Source organism: Garra rufa, chromosome 14, assembly GCF_049309525.1.
Source record: "Garra rufa chromosome 14, GarRuf1.0, whole genome shotgun sequence".
Taxonomy (NCBI): domain Eukaryota; kingdom Metazoa; phylum Chordata; class Actinopteri; order Cypriniformes; family Cyprinidae; genus Garra; species Garra rufa.
In genome coordinates this window covers 12595719-12617591 of record NC_133374.1, presented here as the reverse complement: position 1 = coordinate 12617591, position 21873 = coordinate 12595719, and the positions used below count along the sequence as shown (strand labels likewise).

Genomic DNA, 21873 nt, shown 5'->3' with positions numbered 1-21873 from the left:
TAAGTTGTTCTTTTTTTTGTTCATTTTTAATGAGACATCTGAGACTAATTGCAATTTTTTTTACTTTAAACATTCATCAAGCAAATGAGTTAAAATGGAAGGCTATTCAAAAGCTTAATTGGAAAAAGGAAATATAAACACTCATATTTATACTTTTATAAACAACCTGTGAGGCTTTAAAGCATACAGAAAATCTCTTTTTTGCATTTACTTAAAGGGACAGTTCACCCCTAAATAAATCCTGTCATTAAAATAGTTCACTTTCAGAACTGAAATTTACAGATAATGTACTCACCCACTTGTCATCCAAGATGTTCATTTCTTTCTTTCTTTTGTCGTAAAGAAATGTTGTTTTTTGAGGAAAACATTTCCTCAGGATTTCTCTCCATATAATGGACTTCTATGGTGCCCCCAAGTTTGAGCTTCCAAAATGCAGCTTCAAAGGGCTCTAAATGACCCCAGCCAAGGAAGAAGGGTCTTCTCTAGCAAAACGATCGGTTATTTTCCAAAAACATTTACAACTTATATACTTTTTAATCTTAAAAAAAGAGGTTAAAAAAAGTACATAAATTGTTTTCATTTCGCTAGATAAGACCCTTCTTCCTTGGCTAGGATCAGTTAGAGCCCTTTGAAACTGCATTTTGGAAGTTCAAACTAGGGGGCGCCATAGAAGTCCATTATATGGAGAGAAATCCTGAAATGTTTTACTCAAAAAACAAAACAAAAAAAAACTATTTCCTTACGACTGAAGAAAGAAAGACAGGAACATCTTGGATGACAAGGGGGTGAGTACATTATCTGTAAATTTTTGTTCTGAAAGTGAACTACTCCTTTAATTACTCTCCCTCGTGTTGTTCCAAATCTGTAAGATGTGTTTTCATCTTCAAAAAAACAAAACATATTTTTGATGATTTTTCACCCTGCATAGACACAAATGCAACTAACACGTTCAAGGCCAAGAAAGGTAATAAGGACATTGTTAAAATAGTCCATGTGACATCAGTGGTTCAACCTTAATGTTATGAAGCTACTAGAATACTTTGTACTCTTCAGAGCTTAATAAAGCTTTAGGTTGAACCACTGTGGAAGTTGCATTGCTGTTTATGCAGTGTCAGAAAGCTTTCAGATTTCATCAAAAATAAGGTCACCAAGGTCTTACTGGTTTGGAACGACATAAGGGTAAGTAAAATTTTTATTTTTTGGGTGAACCATCCCCTTTAATTTGCAGAATAAATCAAATAAATACCCACTAGTCTGATCAAAAGAGCCAGAGACACTCTTATGAGGAGAAAAACATGCGAGTTCCTCAAATCACTTGTAATGCGAATTGGCCCACGTCACTACTGTGATCACATGACACATATTAGTGGATGGTTCATACATTTATGCTTCATCTGATGACAGTCCTCTATAGGAGTGGTTTCTAAACCATCCATTTACCTTAATTATGATGAGAACAACTTTAGTTAATCACTCTAAGCAGTTTTGTACTTCCCAGTAAACGGCTCTGCTGCTCTTGTATTGCTGTCTGTGTAGTGTAGTGTAGTGTATTGTGAGCTGTCATCTGCGCATCCACAGCCAGCCATTGATCAGACAGGCAGACAGTAAGAGAGAGAACAACACCAGCTCTGTCTGTTTGTGCTCTGCGTTTTGCCTCTCCAGCCCTGCTATCCTCCTGCTCATCTTCACCACCTGAAACAGTCAAATCAAAGAAACACAATGTCATCCATACTACACAATACTAATATACTGTAAAGTTTTTAAACATTAGGGGTTTGTACGAATTTTTTAAAATACACTACCAGTCAAAAGTTTTAGAACGGTAAGATTTTTTTTTTTTTTTTTTTAAAGAAGTCTCTTCTGCTCACCAAGCCTGCATTTATTTGATCCAAAACAGTACAATTTTAAAATATTTTTACTATTTAAAATATCTGCTTTCTATTTGAATATATTTTAAAAATGTAACTTATTCCTGTGATCAAAGCTAAATTTCAGCATTATTACTCATTAGTCTTAAGTGTCACATGATCCATAAGAAATCATTCTAATATGCTGATTTGCTGTTCCAGAAACATTTTTAATATCAATATTTAAAACAGATCTTTGAGGAATAGAAAGATCCAAAGATCGGCATTTTTTCTTAAATAATAAGCTTTTGTAACATTTTACAGTACCCCATTCAAAAGCGTGGAGCCAGTATATTTTTTAAGGCAAGGATGCTTTAAATTGATCAAAAGTGGTGATAAAGGCATTTATAATGTTACAGAAGATTTCTATTTCAGATAAATGCTGTTCTTCTGAACTTTCCATTCATCAAAGAAACCAGAACGAATTCTACTCAGCTGTTTTCAACATAATAATAATAATAATAATACATGTTTTTTTGAGCAGCAAATCAGAATATTAGAATTATTTCTGTATGATGTGACTGCAGTATTGATGCTAAAAATTCAGCTTTGAGATCACAGGTATAAATTACATTTTAAAATATATTCAAATAGAAAACAGCTACTTTAAATAGTAAACAATATTTCAATATTTTACTGTACTTTGGATCAAATTAATGCAGGCTTGGTGAGCAGAGGAGACATCTTTAAAAAAAAACATTAAATATATACTGTTTAAAAACTTTTGACTGGTAGTGTATTTCTAAAAGGAATCTCTTATGATCAAACACACAGTAATACTTTGAAACATTACATTATAGTTAAAAAACTAATTTCAGTAACTTTGAAATGTAATTTATTCCTGTGATGGTAAAGCTGAATCATCAGCAGCCATTATTCCAGTCTCCAGTGTCACATAATCCTCAGAAATCTTTCTAATATGCTGATTTGTTGCTTCAGAAACATTTTTTTATTATCAATGATGACAACAGCTGTGCTGCTTAATATATTTTTGGTAAAACAGTCACACATTTTTAGGATTGGGGGGGAGGGGGTTTACAGAAAAATACTGTCAATTTTGACCAATTTAATGTGCCCTTGCTATAATCAAAAGTATGAATTTGTAAACAAAAAATACAAGTGAATAAATAAAGCAATCAACCAATATTTTAAGGGACAAAAGATACCTTTTTACATTTGCTTATAAAATGGACTAAACTATTTGTACATTTGTTTTTGTCTTTCTGTTGAAGTCATTATACTGATTTGTATTTTTTTCCAGACACTAGAGGGTATTTCTGAGTATTTTTGAGAATGATTGTGTATTTAAAAGGGATAGTTCACCCAAAAATAAAAATTCTGTCATTAATTACTCACCCTCATGTCGTTCCAAACCCATGACCCTGCATAGACAGCAATGCAACTGAAATGTTTTATGTAGGGATGCACTGAATGTTCAGAAAACAAAATTATTTGGCCGAAAGTAGCAAAAAAAAAAAAAGCTTTTTATAATAAGCGGAAAGGCCGAATAAATTATACCGAACAAGGGCGTGACGCCATCAAGTTTGTGCACTAATGCAGCAAACATGTCGGCAGTGTGGAAGCATTTAAAACTGTCAGAGAAAGATGCAAAATCATTACAAGGATCGGCAGCACCAGACTGTTTAGAACCACATCGTATGTCTTCCATGAGAAGAGAAAGGGGTGGTTTTTGCTGGTTACTGTATGATGACTGAAATTGCGAAATGGCCTTAAACCATTAGTAAATAAACTACAGAACATTATGTTTTTCTAATACACGCATGAATTGTATTTATTCTGACAGCGCTGCACAAGCTCCTTAGCCAGTGTTCAAAGTCCAAAGCGCGAGGAAAATCTGTCTTGAGAATCATTTATAAATCTGCTGCTGTCAGCAAAAAGTAGTACTGAGGTCTTCTTACAGGTTTCCGCAAGAAGACCTAAGTTTGCTGTTTTTCTGTAAAATAAAATTAAAAAGTAACAAAAATAATCATCATTACAACAGCTCTTTTACATTTATCATAACATTCTCCTTTGCTCAGCAAGGCTGCATTTAGTTGTACATTAAAAACACATGCCTGATTCAAGAGGAGGGTCTTAAAATGGCCAAAAAATATTATTTCACTAATTTATTAATTTTAAGTTAAATTGTGCTTTGTTGGTAGGCTATAACGTCTACTAGAATGTTAAAAATGTTCAGTGTTAAATAAATATTTTTATTTTTTTGTAAAAAGCAAGACAAAACTGTAAAAAGCAAATATTGGCTATTTCATTTATGCAATGGTGAAAAAAAAAAAGGCAAAATACATGGAGGAAAAACATGAAAAACCATTTTCGGTAATCGGCCTTCAGCCTAGTGTAATTTTGTTCGGCTTTGGAAAAGAATTTTCATTTCAGTGCATCACTAGTTTTATGGCCTAGAAAGGTAGTAAGGACATTGTTAAAATAGTCCATGTGACATCAGTGGTTCAACCTTAATTTTATAAAGCTACGAGAATACTTTGTGCTCAAAGAAAATAAAAATAACAACTTTATTTAATTTCTTCTGGGCCTTGAATGTGTCAGTGGTGTTGCTGTCTATGCAGGGTCAGAAAGCTTTCGCATTTCAATTTGTGTTCCGAAAATGAACGAAGGTTAACAGGTTTGGAACGACACGAGGGTGAGTAATTTATGACATGTAACATGTCAACTACAGGTTTTTGTATATTATATAATAATGTGTGTATAAGCTTCTGTATGCATCTCATACAAAATGGCACAATAGAATAGAAGAAAACTGAGCATGAATGAATGCATTGTTCCTCAGTGAAATCTGAACCTGAGGTTGGTGTGAAGCTCAAGCACTTACCTGTCTGCGGAGCACCATGAACTCAACAGCAGTGCCTGTGTCCTCTTCAGGACTGAGCCAGAACTCCTGCGAGGCACTGTGGGACAAAAATGGATGTTAATAAACACTTCAAAATCATTTCAAAACAGTACATAAGGCCCTCCCTTAAATCACAGACTGATTTATTTTATTCAACGGGCTTCTTCAACACAATCTGTCATGGGAACAGGAACTAAATAGTTTGCTTGCTCTTAGATCACCTTACAGCAGCATTCCACTATTGAATATATGGAAATTGCATGCTCCACTGTCACCTTGTCCTGCTTTGATCAGGTTGAACCTCCACAGCCTGAGAAGGACGGTTTTCTGGATAACCAAACCTTAAAACACAAGAAAGACACCAGGAACCACAGCAGTCCACATTGAACATGATTTTGTGAACAAATCCATTCAAAATGAGAAGGAAGGGAACTAAAAGCTGCTTGTTAGTTGCTCAGGTAAAGCAAGATGAATTCAATCAAAGCCCAAAGCTCTGATGTGAATTTGCAGGGATGAAAGGTGCACCAACCTAGCCTAGTCTGATGCACTTCCATCAGAAACAACCAAACTAAACCAAACAACAGGGATACAAAAGGTCAAAGCAAACAGATGAATATCCCAGGTTAGTCAGAGCCCACAACCGCAGGGAGGGGGACAGGCAGGGCATGAAGGATGAGGATCCGTGTCACCTGGAGGAGTATTTTTTGGTGACAGTCTGGAGGAGTTTCTGAGACGCCTGCTGGCCCAGCTCCTTGGCGGCCTGCAGCATGCTCTGTGGGGACAGCAGGTTGGGTGGGATGGAGGGAAGCCCTGGGGGCTGTGGTGGGGGCAGGTCTGTATGCACAACAGGTGGACGTCCAATACTGCGGCTATTGTGGACAGGTGGGAGACGTACGGACAGAGGAGCACCGCTGTTATTCACAGACTGACACTAAGATACTAACACTAGCTGTAACACACAAACCTGACAGTCTTTATTTGAATAGGTTCATTTAAATAAATGTCTTATTAGATAAATGAGTCTGGTAAATAAGCTTCTCATTTGGCACAGAAGGGGACGTAAACTGACCAAATGTAACAATCAATCTCTAGTGCCCTCTAGTGGCTCTTTAGTGGTAGTGAGACATGCATATACAGCAGGGATCCTCAAATCTGGCCAAATCCACTTTCCTGCAGAGATTTAACCTTAATGCTAATCAGCGTCTTCAGGATCATTATTAAATGACATGTAGGTGAGTTTGATCAGGGCTGGAGCTAAATTCTGCAGCGCAGAGATTTGAGGAACCCTGAAATAAAATCTATGAAATGGATACTGTAGTAACTCCAATTAAACATTTAGAAAGTTGTTTACTAAACTGTTTACTAAAAACAGTCATGCTGCTTTATGAGCATATTAATTGAGAGTCTGCATAAAACATTGTCCTTAAAAAAAAATCTGTCTGTCACACCACAGAACCACTTAAAATCAACTAGAAAAGGCAAAAATGATGTTGAAATACTGTCTTTGCAATAAAAATGCTTTTTTTTTAAAAAGTTACTAAAAACTAAACCGGTTACAGGACCAAAGGTATATACTTTCGCTTATGCAATTTTTGCTTACGCAATTTAACTTAAAATCATAGTGAGAATAAACGTCCATGTATAATTATGTGTTAACCACCAATTTGTATATTACTGTATTATATACACTATTTGTATTATGCTTATTTGCCAAAATTACACATTTAAAATTGGATAATACACAAAATCCTCTCTTATTTATATTTTCAAATAAATATAAATGTTACAAAAGAGTGAAATCTAATAATTTAATTAATAACTGAGCATAAATTAAAATTGATTCATTGAATTAAAACTGATTCATTCTAATTTTTTTGGAACCTCTGATATTTTTTATTTGATTCTTTGATGAGTAAAAAGTTAAAAAAGAACAGCAATAATAAAAAACAGAAATCTTTTCTGTGTTCACTATCACTTTTAATCAGTTTAACACATCCTTGTTGAATAAAATATTAATTTCTATAAAAAAAAAAAACAAAGAAAAAAGGTTACTGACCCAAAACTTTTGAATAGTAGTGAATATTGTAACCCAAAGTTTTTACTTTGAATAAACACTGTTCTTTTTAACTTTTTATTAATCAAAGAATTACCACAGTACCACAAGTCCCAAAAAAATATTGAGTGCAACAGCTGTCTCCAATATTGATTTTAAATCAGCATATTAGAATTATTTACAAAGGATCATGTGACACTAAAGACTGGAGTAGTGATGCTGAAAATTCAGCTTTACTTCACAGGAATAAATTATATTTTAAAGTAAATTCAAATAGAAAACTGTTATTTTAAATTGCAATAATATTTAACAGAATAATGTTTTTCCCTGTATTTCCTTCATAAGCATAAGAAACTTCTTCAAAAATATTCAATATCTTACTGATCCCAAACTTTTGAACAGCAGTGTATATATATTATTTAATCAAATAAATGCAACCTTGTTGAGCATAAATATTAAATATATATTATATATTTTGTTCTTTTATTAAATTCATCTGACAATTGTTCCTACTAAGTACATACATATATTAAAATAAACATGACTCCCACTAAGTGCTTCAGCACTCAAAAAGTTGACTTGAACTTGACTTACGGAGACTGGGAATGGAGTGTTTGTCTGGAGTGTGTGGGGGTTCCAGGTGGAGTTCGACCAAAGCCCTGATCGCTATATGACCTTCGCAGTGGACTCTGTGTGACAATACAAGAAATACGAACTGGAATGAATCCCTTCACAACCCTCACAGACATTTATATATTTTTGTTAAATGGCTTTGGTTATCCTACAAAAGTAATTTTTTTTACACCAATCTATTATTAGTATAATATCCCTCCTCTACACATCACAAAATCAAAACAAATTGTGATTGGACACCTTACGTGTCAGTCAGGTTACTCTTTTGTTTAAGTGGGCAGATTTTGGACAGAATACACTACAATTTGTGTTTCTTTTACCATTTAGTTAAAGGTTTTAATTATGTGTGGCTATGTGGGACTACCTGGACAGACTCTCTCACGAACGCCTCCTTGTCCCAGGACCCATGCTGCAGGTCCCACATTGATGAAGGGTGTTTCGTGAAGAGAGGCCGTGGACTCAGATCAGGAGCATCTGTTAAAAAAAAAGTAAAGAATGGAAGGTAAGAGGACATACACTGGCATTCAAACATTTGGAATCAGTAAGATGTTTTACGTTTTCTTTTCTTAAAGAAGTCTCTTATGCTCATCAATGTTCCATTTATTTGATCAAAAAATACAGAAAAACTGTAATAATGTAAAATATTATTACAAATGAAAGGATAACTATTGCCAAAATGCAACCTGGGCTGTTTTTTTTACTGTAAAGGAGACAAACTTATATCTAAAAGCATAATTACAACAAACGTGCCGTTTCTGAGATTGACCGTGATTTAGTTTTGTGGTCAATGGCCGGTGAATGGGAGTACTAGGGGCATAACTTTTAGCGCATCAAAATCGATATTTTTACAACACTAAGAAGGCTCGACACACCATGAAACTTTGCTCAAAGTATCGCCTGGGTCTCTACACATGAACTCAAGCACTGAGAACATTGTTCGTGTACACAGAGTTTACTAAAAAGAAAGTTCCCTTCCGAAGGGAACTCTCACTGCGTCCTCTAGAGGGCGCTTTTGGGGAACGCTGCAGCGTGCCTCGAGTCTGAAGAATGCATAGAAAAACTACATGAAATGGCCGGCGCCAGCGTATGACGTCACCGCGGCGCGTCAGTCGCTGCCGTTGCGTCACTACCGGGCGACCATAACATAAAAGAGGCGCCCGTGCAACACAATACATCTTCGCTGTCTTCAGCTTTCTCGGTTTGGATGTGCATTGGAAGAAACGGTAAGAATCCTTTCTTTGAACTACCATCATGGCAAGCACTAGCAAGTCGTTTAAGCGGTGTGTTCATCCGTGTCCTCGTTATTTGACACCTGATGACACACATGAGCTTTGCGTATTCTGTTTGGGCGAAGAGCACACACGCGATGTCCTTGAGGGGGCATTGTGTGTACATTGTGAGCGCTTCTCTATGAAGAAGCTCCGGTCTCGTCTGTCTCTCTTTCTGAGGAAAGATGAGCGTTCACTTGCCCCTCGCGGTTCGGGTCCTGCCGTTGCCGAGGCACGGAGGAAACTGAGCTTGTGGGGCTCGCAAGTGGAACTGGCTGACGAACTTGAGAGGGGTCTCTCTCTCTCGCCAGCCGGAGACGATGACAGGCTCCTAGCTGATGATGATGCGTTATCGCTGACGTCATCAGATCCAGGAGCAAGTGCTCTTTTGGGTTCCACCCAAGAAGAACAGGAAGTGCTAGAGATGGATGAAGACGCTGAGGATGAAGACCTTCCTGCCCTGCATACGAAGAGCTGCTAGAGGTTATGGACCGCGCCACGGCCAGGCTTGACCTGCCGTGGAAGCGGGCTAGAAAGATAACGCCGCGGGGTCGCCTCGACGAGCGGTATCTTTCAGGCCATAACCACCCAGCTCCGGTGAGTCTCCCATTCCTTCCCGATCTTCATACTGAGATCGAGAAGGGCTGGAAAAAGCCGTACTCGGCGCGCATTCATAGTTCGTCCATGGCGAACTATGCTAACATCGAGGGATTGCGTGACCACGGCTATGAGAAGATGCCCCCTGTTGAAGAGACGCTAGCCTGCTATCTCTCCACAGGGCGGGCCTCCTCTCTCAAGACTCCCTCTCTGCCTTCTCCGGCCCTGCAATTAACATCCCGGCTGAACGGCAGAGCGTATGCAGCAGCAGGTCAGGCGGTGGGTGCACTGCACACCATGGCAGTGCTCCAAGCCTACCAAGCCGATCTGCTGAAAGACCTGGACAACGGTCAGGGTCTTTCTCCTGACCAGGTGGCTGAGCTCCGTCGCACCACGGATCTCGCTCTCCGTGCCACCAAGCAGGCCGCTACCCACATGGGCAGGGCCATGGGGGCTATGGTGGCTACGGAGAGACATCTGTGGTTGAACCTGGCTGATGTCGGGAAGAAAGAGAAGGGCTTTCTTCTCGACGCACCGGTTTCGCCATCTGAGCTTTTCGGTGCCTCCGTCGAGACGGTGGTCGAAAAGTTCAGAGAAGCGAAGACGCGCTCAGCTGCCTTCAAGTCCTTTATCCCTCGAAGGCCCAGGTCTCAGCCCGAACACCACAGGGGTCCTGCTCCGCCTCCTGAGGAACAGAGGCAGGTGCAGAAGGCTAGTGTTGCATCCCGCGCTCCTCCTCCCCCTGCGAGCAGGTCTAGGAGGCGACGCGGATCGAGAGGTGGCAGACAGGATTTAAGGGAAGTCATCCAAGCGAGACAAAATTCTCGCAGGGGTCAGAGTAATACCTAATAAAACCTCTCCTTCCCTCGGTCCAGTCGGGTCGCCATATTAATTCCCCTGTCTCCATTAAAGCTTCCTGCACTCCCCGGACCTATGATGTTCTTTGGTGGTTCTACCTGTATAGAACCCTAATTTACTGACGGTCTGGAATCAGGCGGTCTCTGAGGGGAATCCCGCCTCTTTCTATGAAGCAGGATGCTTTTAAATGGGTGAGTATGATCCGTTTTTTACTTTGAAGGAACTTCATACTGTCTCAGGCCTGTGTATGTTTTCTCTCTTCACAGAGGAAATACGACGAGTCTACGGCAGACGCCCCCCTCTGATCCTATGGATTAAGGTTACGGCAGTGTTTTGCCCTCTCCACTCCACAGGCTGTGCGGTAAACCAACCCTTACAGCATATATTACACATAGGACCTTGTCCTCTTCAAGGTAAGCTCCCTAAGTCTTTCTTAGGTTTGCCCTTGGTATGTTTATGCTGTCCTTTGCAGGCCTAGTGTAGACTTATGCCCTATTGAGACAGGAGCATAACTCCCTAGTTACGCCCCCCTATGGCTGAATAGGCGTGTTGCCTGCAGGGTTTAGGTTGCGTGTTGTATTCTTCCCTCAGAAAAAAGTGGAAACATCTCAACGGAGCACCCCTCCCTTCAAACGGTTGTATGGTGGTGTCCGTCTACACAACACTTGTTCCAGCACAATCAGGCTTCCCCCTTCAGTGGTTAAACGAGCAAAAGGAAATTTTCCTTTCTCCCTAGGTAAGCATCTTAAGATATTCATGGTTAAGATTGCACTAGTATGTTTAACTCTGTTGCAGACGGCCTGCGTGCGAGGATCCGCTTCGTGTCCTCTCCTAAATACGGTTTCCATGGAAACTGAGTGTCTACACCTGTTGAGACAGGCGTTCACTTAAATAGGAGTGCCAGCAGACCGGAGTGCTCGCTGCGAACTCAGAGCAGGTTTGGTTGCTCCCTTTTCTGCGGAAAAGGTTCTTATTTGAGCTCCACCTGGTGACACGCTTTCCAGCTGGGGTCTTGATTCTCGGTCTATTTGTTGTGCGCTCCCCTTTCTGAGGAAAGGGTTTTATGTAAATCTGAGCACCACTTTGTGACTCTCTTCAAGTCGCCTCATTCTAAGCCTGAGGGCTGAGGCAGCACTTGATGTAGGATCTACACCCAGGCTGACGAATGCCTTCCCCTTCAGAGGGTTTGAGCATCCTTCTGTGTTTTACCCCTTAGAAAGCCGTCACTTTAGGATCGATTCTCGCTCCCCAGGCCTAGTTCCACTTCCCTTTCTGAGGAAAGGTTTACGAAGTGTCTGAGCTAGGAAGCTGTCCTTATTCATTTTCGGAGCTTCCCAGAAACTTTCAAGGCAAGCAGTGCTCCCCTTTCTGAGGAACGGGTTTGTTAAGGTTAAGAGCTCACGTTCCTCTCTGTGCGCAGGATTGCTGGAACTGACCTTAGCTCCCCTAATTTAGGGTTTCCTTCAGAGCAACCTCCCAGGACTGGATGCTTCCTCCCTCCTGAGGGTAGGAATCTACCAGGGACAGACCTTTGAGAGTTATGGACCTCCTACAAGGACGTTGGCTTGCCCCCTTTTCAGGGTTCACTTATAAGAGCACCTCTCCTTGGTGGCCAAGTTCTCCTCCCTGTGACCCAGGGTAGGAGCTTGACCTTCATGCTTCAGGTTTTTACTCTCCAGCCTTTATTCTGGATGTTTGCTCCCCTCTATGAAGGGTAACAGTAGAGCATTCGCTCCTGTTCGGTTGCGTAGCTCCCCTTCTGGAAGGGTCCTCTATGAGCGCCAACCCACCTTCGTGAGATTGCCAAACCTCTATACAGGTCGTGTGGACCGGGCTGTGCACGCTTCCCCTTCTCTTTAAGGGTTCCCTAAAGACAGCAGTGCCCCCTTCTGGAGTAGCGATCCTCCCTGTGGATCAGGGTCAGGATTTTGTCCTCTACTATCGTCCACTATTACAGGATGGTCTCAGCTCCATGTTCATCTCTGTTGACAGATAGCTTGCGAGCTTCTGTCCAGGGGAGGGTTAGTGTGGCAATCCCCTCACCATCAGGGTTATCCCCTTTCCGTCTCTTCAGACGGCATGGAGCTGATAGTGAAACCCCCTGGAAAACACTCTCCTTAAATCCGATCATGTCGGTAAGCGTCCCACGCTATGCCTGGGCGTCTTCCAGTTAAAACCACAAGTGTGGTAAGTGCACATATACCTGGGGCACTTCTATAAAATCCACGTGTTGGTAGGTTCCCACCAAGTTTGGGTTCCTCTTTTAAATCCTTTTTTGGTATGGGTCACACGTTTTGCCTTGTTCCCATCTATTGGAGTCGGCTCACAACCCCGGTTCCCTGGGTTCGACTCCTTTGATATCTTAGCTGATGTCTGCTGACCATTCACTATTAGGGCGCGCCACTACTAGTGGCCCTTTGAACGGACCCAGGACAGGTTTCTGCCCTCATATGGGAGCCAGTTCCTGAGGGAACTAGGCCCTATGTAGTTTCTGGTTCTGACAAGTCTAAGTTTCCATCGAAGCTTAGCCGTTTCCCTCAGAAGGAATTACTATAATTCCAAGCCTGAGCTGTGCCCTGGGTTCTACCCAGTCTGATAAGTGGGTAACAGGTCAGGCCTCTGGCCGGGAGGGGTAACGTTTTGACAGCCGTCACCACGTTCTAGTAGGGGCAATTCCTCTCAGAATTGTTGCTTAGTGCTCGCTGGCTTAGCATGCACTCCCCTCAGCATGGCAGCGTCGGTATACCGTTCCCCAAAAGCGCCCTCTAGAGGACGCAGTGAGAGTTCCCTTCGGAAGGGAACGTCTCAGGTTACGTATGTAACCCTAGTTCCCTGAGAATAGGGAACGAGACACTGCGTCCTCTAGGCTTCTTCGCCATGCTTCGGACGATAAAGCTTCAGACTTTGAAGATGTATTGTGTTGCACGGGCGCCTCTTTTATGTTATGGTCGCCCGGTAGTGACGCAACGGCAGCGACTGACGCGCCGCGGTGACGTCATACGCTGGCGCCGGCCATTTCATGTAGTTTTTCTATGCATTCTTCAGACTCGAGGCACGCTGCAGCGTTCCCCAAAAGCGCCCTCTAGAGCAGGGGTTCTCAAACTATCTGGAGATAGGGACCCCTCATAGGGCAGAAAAAATTCCAAGGACCCCCTCATAACCGCAACACAAATGTAATAGCTAAATCGCGTGCATGCGTGCGTGTGTGTGTGTGTGTATGTGTGTGTGAACGATGGGAAAGGGTTGAACAAGTAAAAATGAACTGCAAGAACACAGTGGAACACAATGTAAATAGTGCAAAAGGCTTTTTATAGGTATAGTCCTAAAATGCAATGAAAATGCACTGATGCAAGAACAGGCAATAAACAGAGAATCAAACTTTTTTGGAATCACTTCATGTGATATGTTTAACTGGTGTGTTTGTGGGGTGGGGTGGGGGGGGGTACAAGTAAAAATTAACCCTGCAGCAACACAGTGGAACACAGTGAAAATAGTGCAAAAGGATTTTTGATAAGGATAATATAGTGCTAAAATACAAAATACAATGACAATGCACAAATGCAGTAATAGGCAATAAACAGAGTATATGTTTACCCAGTTTAACAATTAACTGCAGTAACACAGTGGAACACAATACACAAAAAATAGTGCAACATCACCTTTTTGATTAATAAAATAGTGTGAACAAACAAACAAATAAATCACAGGCCAAGTGCTTCATGTACTCTTAAACAGAGTGAATCAAATTCAGTGGTGGGAGGGAAAAAAAGATGACACTAATGCATATCCTCAAACAGAAAGAGATACATATGTAGGCCTACCCTTAAGAAGATGGTGTGTAACTAATGAGATGGGTGTGGCTGTCTCTCATTACATAGTTTGTCCAGTCTTGGCGTAATGGATGATAAGCAGACTCTAAGATCATTCTCCACATGGAGACGAGCTCTGTACTTTGTCTTCATTGCAGTCAAAGTTGAGAAAGATGACTCGCATAAGTAAGTGGTAGGGAATGGGAGCAAAATCTGCATGGCCTCTGCTGTTAGTTCAGGATACTCACGTGAGAGGGAGGGCCAAAAGTCTGCATGGCTCACCTGCTGGAATCGGGCCTTCAAAGACCGGTCACAAGATAAGTCCACCAACTCCTCCTCTGCTTTACTAGAGAGGCTACATGTTGCTGATGGAGCAAACGGATCTCTCACCCAGTCCTAAGCATCCGTGTTTACATCCGTGAAGTAGGAAGTGAAGTGCTTGCTGAGTGCAGTGAGGTGAGAAGTGGCTACGTCTCTCACTACAGCCACCGGCATGTTGTTTGCGTTGAGGTAATCGGTGAGTTGAGGGAACATGTCGGTCACTCCATCTCCAAGTCTTCTTCTCCATAGCTCAGCTTTCTTCATGAATGCTGTGATTTTGTCGCTAACGTCAAGGATGGATGCATAGCGTCCTTGAATGGAGAGGTTGAGGCTATTGAGAATGTTAAATACATCCACCAGATAGGCCAACTTGGCAACATACTCGGGGTCGGAAAAAAACTCGGCGATGTCGGGTTTTTCCGTTCTCAGAAACTCTGACATCTCGCTTCGTAGCTCGAACACCCGCTGAAGCACCTTCCCACGGGAGAGCCACCTTACTTCAGAATGGTAAAGAAGTGTGTCATGGCCTGCATCCATCTCCCGACAAAGTTGCCCAAACAAACGCGACTGCAATGCCCTCGACTTGACAAAATTAACTGCAGTCACAGCTGTGCTCAACACAAAGTGCAGGTCTGGTTCCATACCTTTGGAGGCGAGCGCTTGTCGGTGCAGCATACAGTGGACAGATTTCACTCTGGGGTTTACTGCCTTTATCCGAGCGATAAGACCACTCTTTCTGCCCGTCATTGCTGCTGCCCCATCAGTACAAACGGCCACACATTTCCTCCAACTCAGCCCATGAAACTCAATGAACTTATTTAGGATCTTGAAAATCTCCTCGCCCGTTGTCCTGCCAGGGACCTCTTTGCAGAACAAGAAGTCTTCTAGAATTGTTCCATCCCACGGATAGCGGACAAGAGCGATTAGCTGTGCTGCGCTGGCCACATCAGTAGATTCATCCAGCTGAAGGGAAAATTCACAGCAACAAAGTCTCCCCACAAGTTGTGATAGGATGTCATCGGCCAGGTCACCAATCCTCCGCCTCACGGTGTCATCGGAGAGGGGTATGCTTTTTAATTTATTTGCTGCCTCTGTCCCAAGCATTATCTCGCACATATCGACTGCTGCTGGGAGGATCAGCTCTTGTGCGATTGTATGAGGCTTCTTGCACTGTACTATTCGCTGGGCTACTAAAAAAGAAGCCTTCTGAGCTTTCTCAGATGTTGTGGCCAAATTAGTCAGTTTTGTTCGCTGGTGGTGATACCCTTCGCTTTTTCGGACGAAAAATTCCTTCGGTTTATCCATATACTCCGGGTGCTTGGTTATGAGGTGACGCTTCAGCTTAGCCGGTTTCATCGATTCATTTGCTAAGACCTGAAGACACACAACGCACATCGGCTTCCCACCGCTGTTCTCAATAAATCCATACACAATATAATTTTCATCATACTTCCTCACTTTGCTGTTTGTTTGTTTGGGATTATCAATACTTGACCTTTTTAAATATTTATCCATTGTGGATTCTTCTCAGTATAGTATAGTTACGTTAGGTTAGCGTTTTCAGAGTGCTTTGACAGATTGACGTAATGTAACAACAAAGTTTCTATTGGTCCAGAATTGAAGCGGGGGGCGTGCTGAACATAATCCGACGTTTTAATTGGCTTTCATTTATTAGCTTGAGACGTGAATTCATTCATTAGCTCGAGACGTGAAGTTAAAGTCTGAGGGAAATGTTTTGGCAGATTGATACGGTGACGCATTGCTGTCACACACTTATTTTTTTCCCACTCAGCTATGTGGTTATAACCAGATCTTTTTTTCGTAAAAACGACATATTTTCTCGTTAAAACAACATCTTTTCTCGTAAAAACTAGATCTTTTCTCGCAAAAACGACAATTTTCTTGTTAAAACGACATCTTTTTTCGTAATAACGACATATTGTGTCATAAAAATGATCTGATGTTCCTGTTATAAACATTATGTGAGCGAGCTAAGCGTTTAGCTAAGCATTGTTAGCATTATGTGAGCGAGCTTCGCCACAGTCCTGACCTAATGGAGGATGCACACAAATAGAAATACACTGTTTTAATAATTTTAATGTAATTGTTTCAATTGTAGCGGCATGTTTATTAGGATTAACCTCCAATCTGCCCTCAGACCCAGAGGATTTAAGATGATCAGATCAAAACTGTTATTTCTTACTCTGAGCTTGGAATATTGGATGAAAGTTTGATTTTACAGAAAATTTAGGCCTAAATAGTATCAGAAATAAAGAAAAATGACGCACATTTGATCGTGTTATGATGATGATGATGATTTCGTTCTGTTATTATAAATTATAATAAATTATTTTTTTTCATGAAAAGAGTGCTTATGTTGTGCTTTAATATTTGTGCAACTTTTCAACTCAGCCTGTCTTTACTGTCTGTCCCATCATGCAGAATAAATGTTCATCTGATGTACCGCTCTGCAAATTAGTCACAGTAACGTTTCTTTGCAAGTCTCATATATGAAGCGCAACACTGCACTTCTCGGGTCGGCGGTACCAGCGCGATTCCTTACATTGTGATTACAGAGCAAAGAAATATAAATGTCTGCTTTATTTTATGTACTTTCACAATAACAACAAAACGTTACAAATTGCCTTTGTAAAAATACAGGGTGCGCTCTTGCAATTTACGTCTCTATGCAGTTTGAAAGGTCTACTTCAATAAAGAATCAAAAACAAAATTGTGTTCATTTAATAAGTATAAATCCAACAAGAGGTAGTGTACAGTCTTTCCCGTGTGAGTTCGTTATCTGTAACCTATTGTGCTTACACTCAGAGCCAGCGCAGCATATTTCCACAGTAGGCTATAATCCAGATGAAAAAAAAATGGATTCATGGCTTGATTCAGCTAAATATAAAATTTAATAAGATATAATAAATAATGTATAATTTGTATATAATCATACTAAGTATCAAGGCCGCCCAGGCATGTTAAATTAATATTCAAGCAATAAGCTCATGTGTCCAGCTTTTCGTTTTTCCGTTTCTCAAACAAAATGAAATAATAATAATAATAATAATAAGCTACTCAAATTGTTATTATGCTTATTATTATTATTATTATTATTATTATTATTATTATTATTATTTTCATTATAAAATCTTATGTAAGATAATCAATTACGTATGTAAGATAATCAAAACTATTAATTCTGAATAATCGACTTCTTGATTTATTTAACAGCAAATCGAAATACGAGCAGAAATAAATAGAATTCATAATAAAAAATATAATAGGCCTAATAGTAATAATAATAATAATAGCTTATTATTATTATTATTATTATTATTATTATTATTATTATTATTTCGTTTTGTTTAAGAAAGGAAAAACGAAATTAAGCAACATTTTTTTTTGTATTTGTATTTGTATTTATTCTGCATGATGCGATACACAGTAAAGACAGGTTGAGTTGAAAAGTGAAAATACTAAAACTGATTTTTGACACGGAACGAAATTATTATTATCATAATACAATCAAACCGTTTGTCATTTCTCTTTTATTTCTTTATGATCGTATTTCAATTTTCTGTAAAATCTAACTTTCATATAAATAATATTCCAAGCTCAAAGTCGATTATTCAGTAATAACAGTTTTGATCAGGGCTGCGTTCTCCGATAACGTTGTCTCTTAGCGTGCTACGAAGACTCAAAAGGTACACCTTAACTACAGGTATACCTTTCCTACGTGTGTTCTCCAAACTATACCTTAGGATGTTGCTTAAGGTAAACCTTCTTAAGTGCGACCTTAGCAGGTGCTGTCCATGGTGGAGGTGCTGAATAGGTTGATATCGATGCCTCGGTGATCGATTGTGCGCTCTTTCCTTCACAGCGGTATAGGTAAAGTATTGAGAAAACAATGTTTTTTTTTCATAAAGAAGCGTTTTAGAAATAGTACAAACTGCATTTATCGGGGCTCATTGAAATATGTACATGCAGAAATGCATGTGTATGTGTTTCAACTTATTCTCATCATTTTGCGTACGAATAACACGACTTTGCAATAGCGTGTAATGCATAAGCCAAAGTCCAATTTTGCGTGCATATGATACGCCAATCCTTCCAATTAACTTCAATGGAGAGAGGATGCGTATAAATACCACGCATCATCTTTTATATAGATGATATAAAAGATGCGTGGTATTTGTATGCATCCTCTCTCCATTGAAGTTAATGGTTAATGGTGGTTTCGGAGAACCCAGCCCTGATCATCTTAAATCCTCTGGGCCTGAGGGCAGATTGGAGATTAATCCTAATAAACATGCCGCTACAATTGAAACCATTTCATTAAAATTATTTAAGCAGTGTATTTATATAGCTAGTGTATTCTAACTCCAGCAGCGTGCATCCTCCTTTAGGTCAGGACTGTGGCAAAGGCAGCGCGGACAAACGCTTATAGCTCGCTCACATAATATACTAATCATATCACCTATAACAGGAACATCAGATCATTTTTATGACATAATATTCGTTTTTACGAGAAAATATGTTGTTTTAACGAGAAAATATGTCAAGCAATGCGTCACCGTAGATTGACGTAATGTAAAAGCCGAATTCTCATTGATCTAACGTTACACACGCGGGAGTAATGACGATGGTCCCTGCACTTTCTCCGGGTTTGATTATACTTTGTAGCAAACTTTCCACGGACCCCCAGGCAGTGCGCCACGGACCCCTAGGGGTCCGCGGACCCCACTTTGAGAACCACTGCTCTAGAGGACGCAGTGTCTCGTTCCCTATTCTCAGGGAACTAGGGTTACATACGTAACCTGAGACGTTTTTGAACAACTCACTTTCACTGTTTGAGTTTCCGCTCGCAGCCGTCTTGCCAGTCAAGAAGTGTCGATCTCCGAATGCGAGGATGGATAGATCCTAAATTTCCATATAAATGCACGGCTAATTTGTTGTTTTGTTGCAAGTGAAAAACAATATTAACCTTCTAGTTGTAAAAAGAGCCTCATATAAGCCTAATATTTCGTCCTATGGAGTCCATTCATTCGCATTCGGAGATCGACACTTCTTGACTGGCAAGATGGCCGCGAGCGGAAACCCAAACGGTGTAAGTGAGTTGTTCAAAACCTTTCTTTTTAGTAAACTCTGTGTACACGAACAATGTTCTCAATGCTCGAGTTCATGTGTAGAGACCCAGGCGATACTTCGAGCAAAGTTTCATGGTGTGTCGAGCCTTCTTAGTGTTGTAAAAATATCGATTTTGATGCGCTCAAAGTTATGCCCCTAGAACTCCCATTCACCGGCCATTGACCACAAAACGAAATCACGGTCAATCTCAAAAACGGCTCGTTTGTCGTAATTATGCTTTTAGATATAAGTTTGTCTCATTTACAGTAAAAAAAAAAAAACAGCCCAGGTTGCATTTTGGCAATAGTTATCCTTTAAAATACTTATAATATACAGTATATAACTAATATACTTTAAAATGTAATTTGTTCCTGTGACGCAAAGCGTAATTTTCATTAGCCATTACTCCAGCCAATTCTCCAGTCTTCAGTGTCACATGATCCTTCAGAAATCTTTCTAATAAGCTGATTTTAGTAATGTTGGAAATTTTTAGTGTTGTTTTTTTAACCTGTGGAACTTTTTCAGATTTGTTTGATAATTAAAAAGTTAAAAAGAGCAGCATTTATTGAAAACAGAAATCTTTTCTAACAAAATATGTCTTTACTATTACTTTTTATCAATTTAGCGCATCATTGCTAAATAGAAACATTGATCTCTTTCAAAAAAAGAAAGAATAAAAAATTACTGACGCAAACTTTTGAATGGTAGTTTTTTTTTTTTTTTTTTTACAAAAAAATAATATTAAATAAACGCTGTTCTTTTTAACTTTTTATTCATTAAAGAATCTTAAAAAAAAAAGTATCAAAGGTTATAAAAAAAATATCAGGCAGCACAACTGCTTCCAACATTGATAGCAATGGCTGATAAAAATTAAGCTTTGCATCACAGGAATAAATTGCATTTTAAAACATATTCAAGTAGAAAAACATTATATTAAATTGCAAAAAATATTTAACAATATTACAGTTTTTTGTATTTTTAATTAAATAAACACTACATTGATGAGCAGAAGAGACTTCTTTAAAAAAAACAAAAAAACATTTAAAATCCTACCGATCCCAAACTTTTGTATGGCAGTGTATTTTGGAAAAAGAAACATACAGTAATAGTAAGAATTGCTTTTTTTTAATCATTTTTTAAAAGAAATCCCTTATGCTCACCAAGAATGCATTTATTTGATCACAAACGAAATGAAGCACAATTTTGTTATTGCAATTTAAGCATTTTCTATTTTAATACATTTTACAATTCAATTAATTCCTGTGAAGCAAAGCTGAATTTGTAGCGGCCATTACTCATCTCGTCAATATCACATGATCTTTTAGAAATTATTGTATAATGGTTCTTTTTACTATGGTCAATTTAGAAAAGAATGTCTGTTTCTTAATATTTTTGTGGAAACAAAAATACTTTTATTCAGGATTCTTCTTTAACTGTACTACTTTTGATCAATTGTCATTGCTGAATAAAAGTACTACAATTATTACATTTAAATGATCTCTGCATCTCTGTTTTAGTGCATTTTTGATCAAATAAACGCAATTACACCATTATATATCTGACTCGTGAATCATTACAGAACAAAGTCTGGCTCTGAACTATGACTGATATGAAATCTACCTGTTAAGGCCAGTCTGTCTGGTATGTGCATGCTGTAGGCAGCAGGTAGCTCTTCAGGTCTCAGGTTTGCAGGCTCGTGCGTGTGAGTCGTTGGACCGACCCTCAGCCGCTCGGGCACCCGCATCCTCTGGCTGATGATCTCAGTGAAGTACCGGTCACGCTCACGCATAGGAGGACCATCACCAAAATACCCCGGAGCTGCCATAACTACCCTAATGCCAGTAAAGGGAATTAGACTGACCGCACGGCACAACACAACATCAAATGTTAAGCTGCGTTACGTGAGCAAAACAAACACACAGACTGAAATAGATTACAAATAAAGTCGTGGTAAGTAATTCCACGCGTGTGAGGAACAATAATATAGCAAATAACGTTACTCAAGATTCAAAGTGAGCGGTCAGTGACCCATGTGTGTGTTCACATACAGGTCAGCCTTCAAGATCGTCCCCTAATGACCTAACAGTTACAGTCTCCTAAATAGACGTCGATTCTCGACGTAGCAGTTATATGTTTCACATTTTTATACAGCAACACACTGGTCTAAAATGAACGGACACCTGTTGATTACAACTCGCGGGACTAAATTTGTCAAGTCACACACGATAATAAAATGTCCGCGGCTTGGACTGAGAGGTTTGGTTTCGTTTTTCCACACAGACTTTTAAATATCTAACGTACTAGCGATGTATTAACATATAGTAGACATAGCGTTTAAGTGTTTTGGTTTAATAAAACACTTCTTTAAACTTCCAGCAAGCTGTTGAACCCACCTTCATGCAGCTCACGATGCGCTGACGTACGTGACGTCATA

At 39.8% G+C, this 21873-nt stretch overlaps 1 protein-coding gene across 2 annotated transcripts; it reads right to left on the bottom strand.

Annotated features, from left to right (window-relative positions):
* Nucleotides 1-21872, bottom strand: LOC141284251 (transmembrane gamma-carboxyglutamic acid protein 3). 2 transcript variants are annotated; one of them, XM_073817251.1, is made up of 8 exons: nucleotides 21833-21872; nucleotides 21060-21271; nucleotides 7821-7930; nucleotides 7418-7512; nucleotides 5460-5639; nucleotides 5046-5111; nucleotides 4753-4828; nucleotides 1-1692 (listed from the first exon to the last, which is right to left on the bottom strand). In XM_073817251.1, exons 2-8 carry the CDS (start codon nucleotides 21262-21264, stop codon nucleotides 1561-1563), a joined length of 864 nt encoding a protein of 287 aa, XP_073673352.1. In that variant the 5' UTR covers nucleotides 21265-21271; nucleotides 21833-21872; the 3' UTR covers nucleotides 1-1560. The 2 variants fall into 2 exon arrangements, with proteins under 2 accessions (XP_073673352.1, XP_073673353.1); XM_073817252.1 differs by lacking the exon at nucleotides 5460-5639.
* Between the last annotated feature and the right edge of the window lies 1 nt (nucleotide 21873).

Coding starts and splice junctions, on each gene's coding strand:
- LOC141284251 (XM_073817251.1), bottom strand. CDS start 21,264: ATGGCAGCTCCGGGGTATTTTGGTGATGGTCCTCCTATGCGTGAGCGT. Junction 5,640..7,417: donor ACACTCCATTCCCAGTCTCC/GTAAGTCAAGTT, acceptor TGTCCACAATAG/CCGCAGTATTGGACGTCCAC. Junction 4,829..5,045: donor CCTGATCAAAGCAGGACAAG/GTGACAGTGGAG, acceptor TTTGTCCCACAG/TGCCTCGCAGGAGTTCTGGC.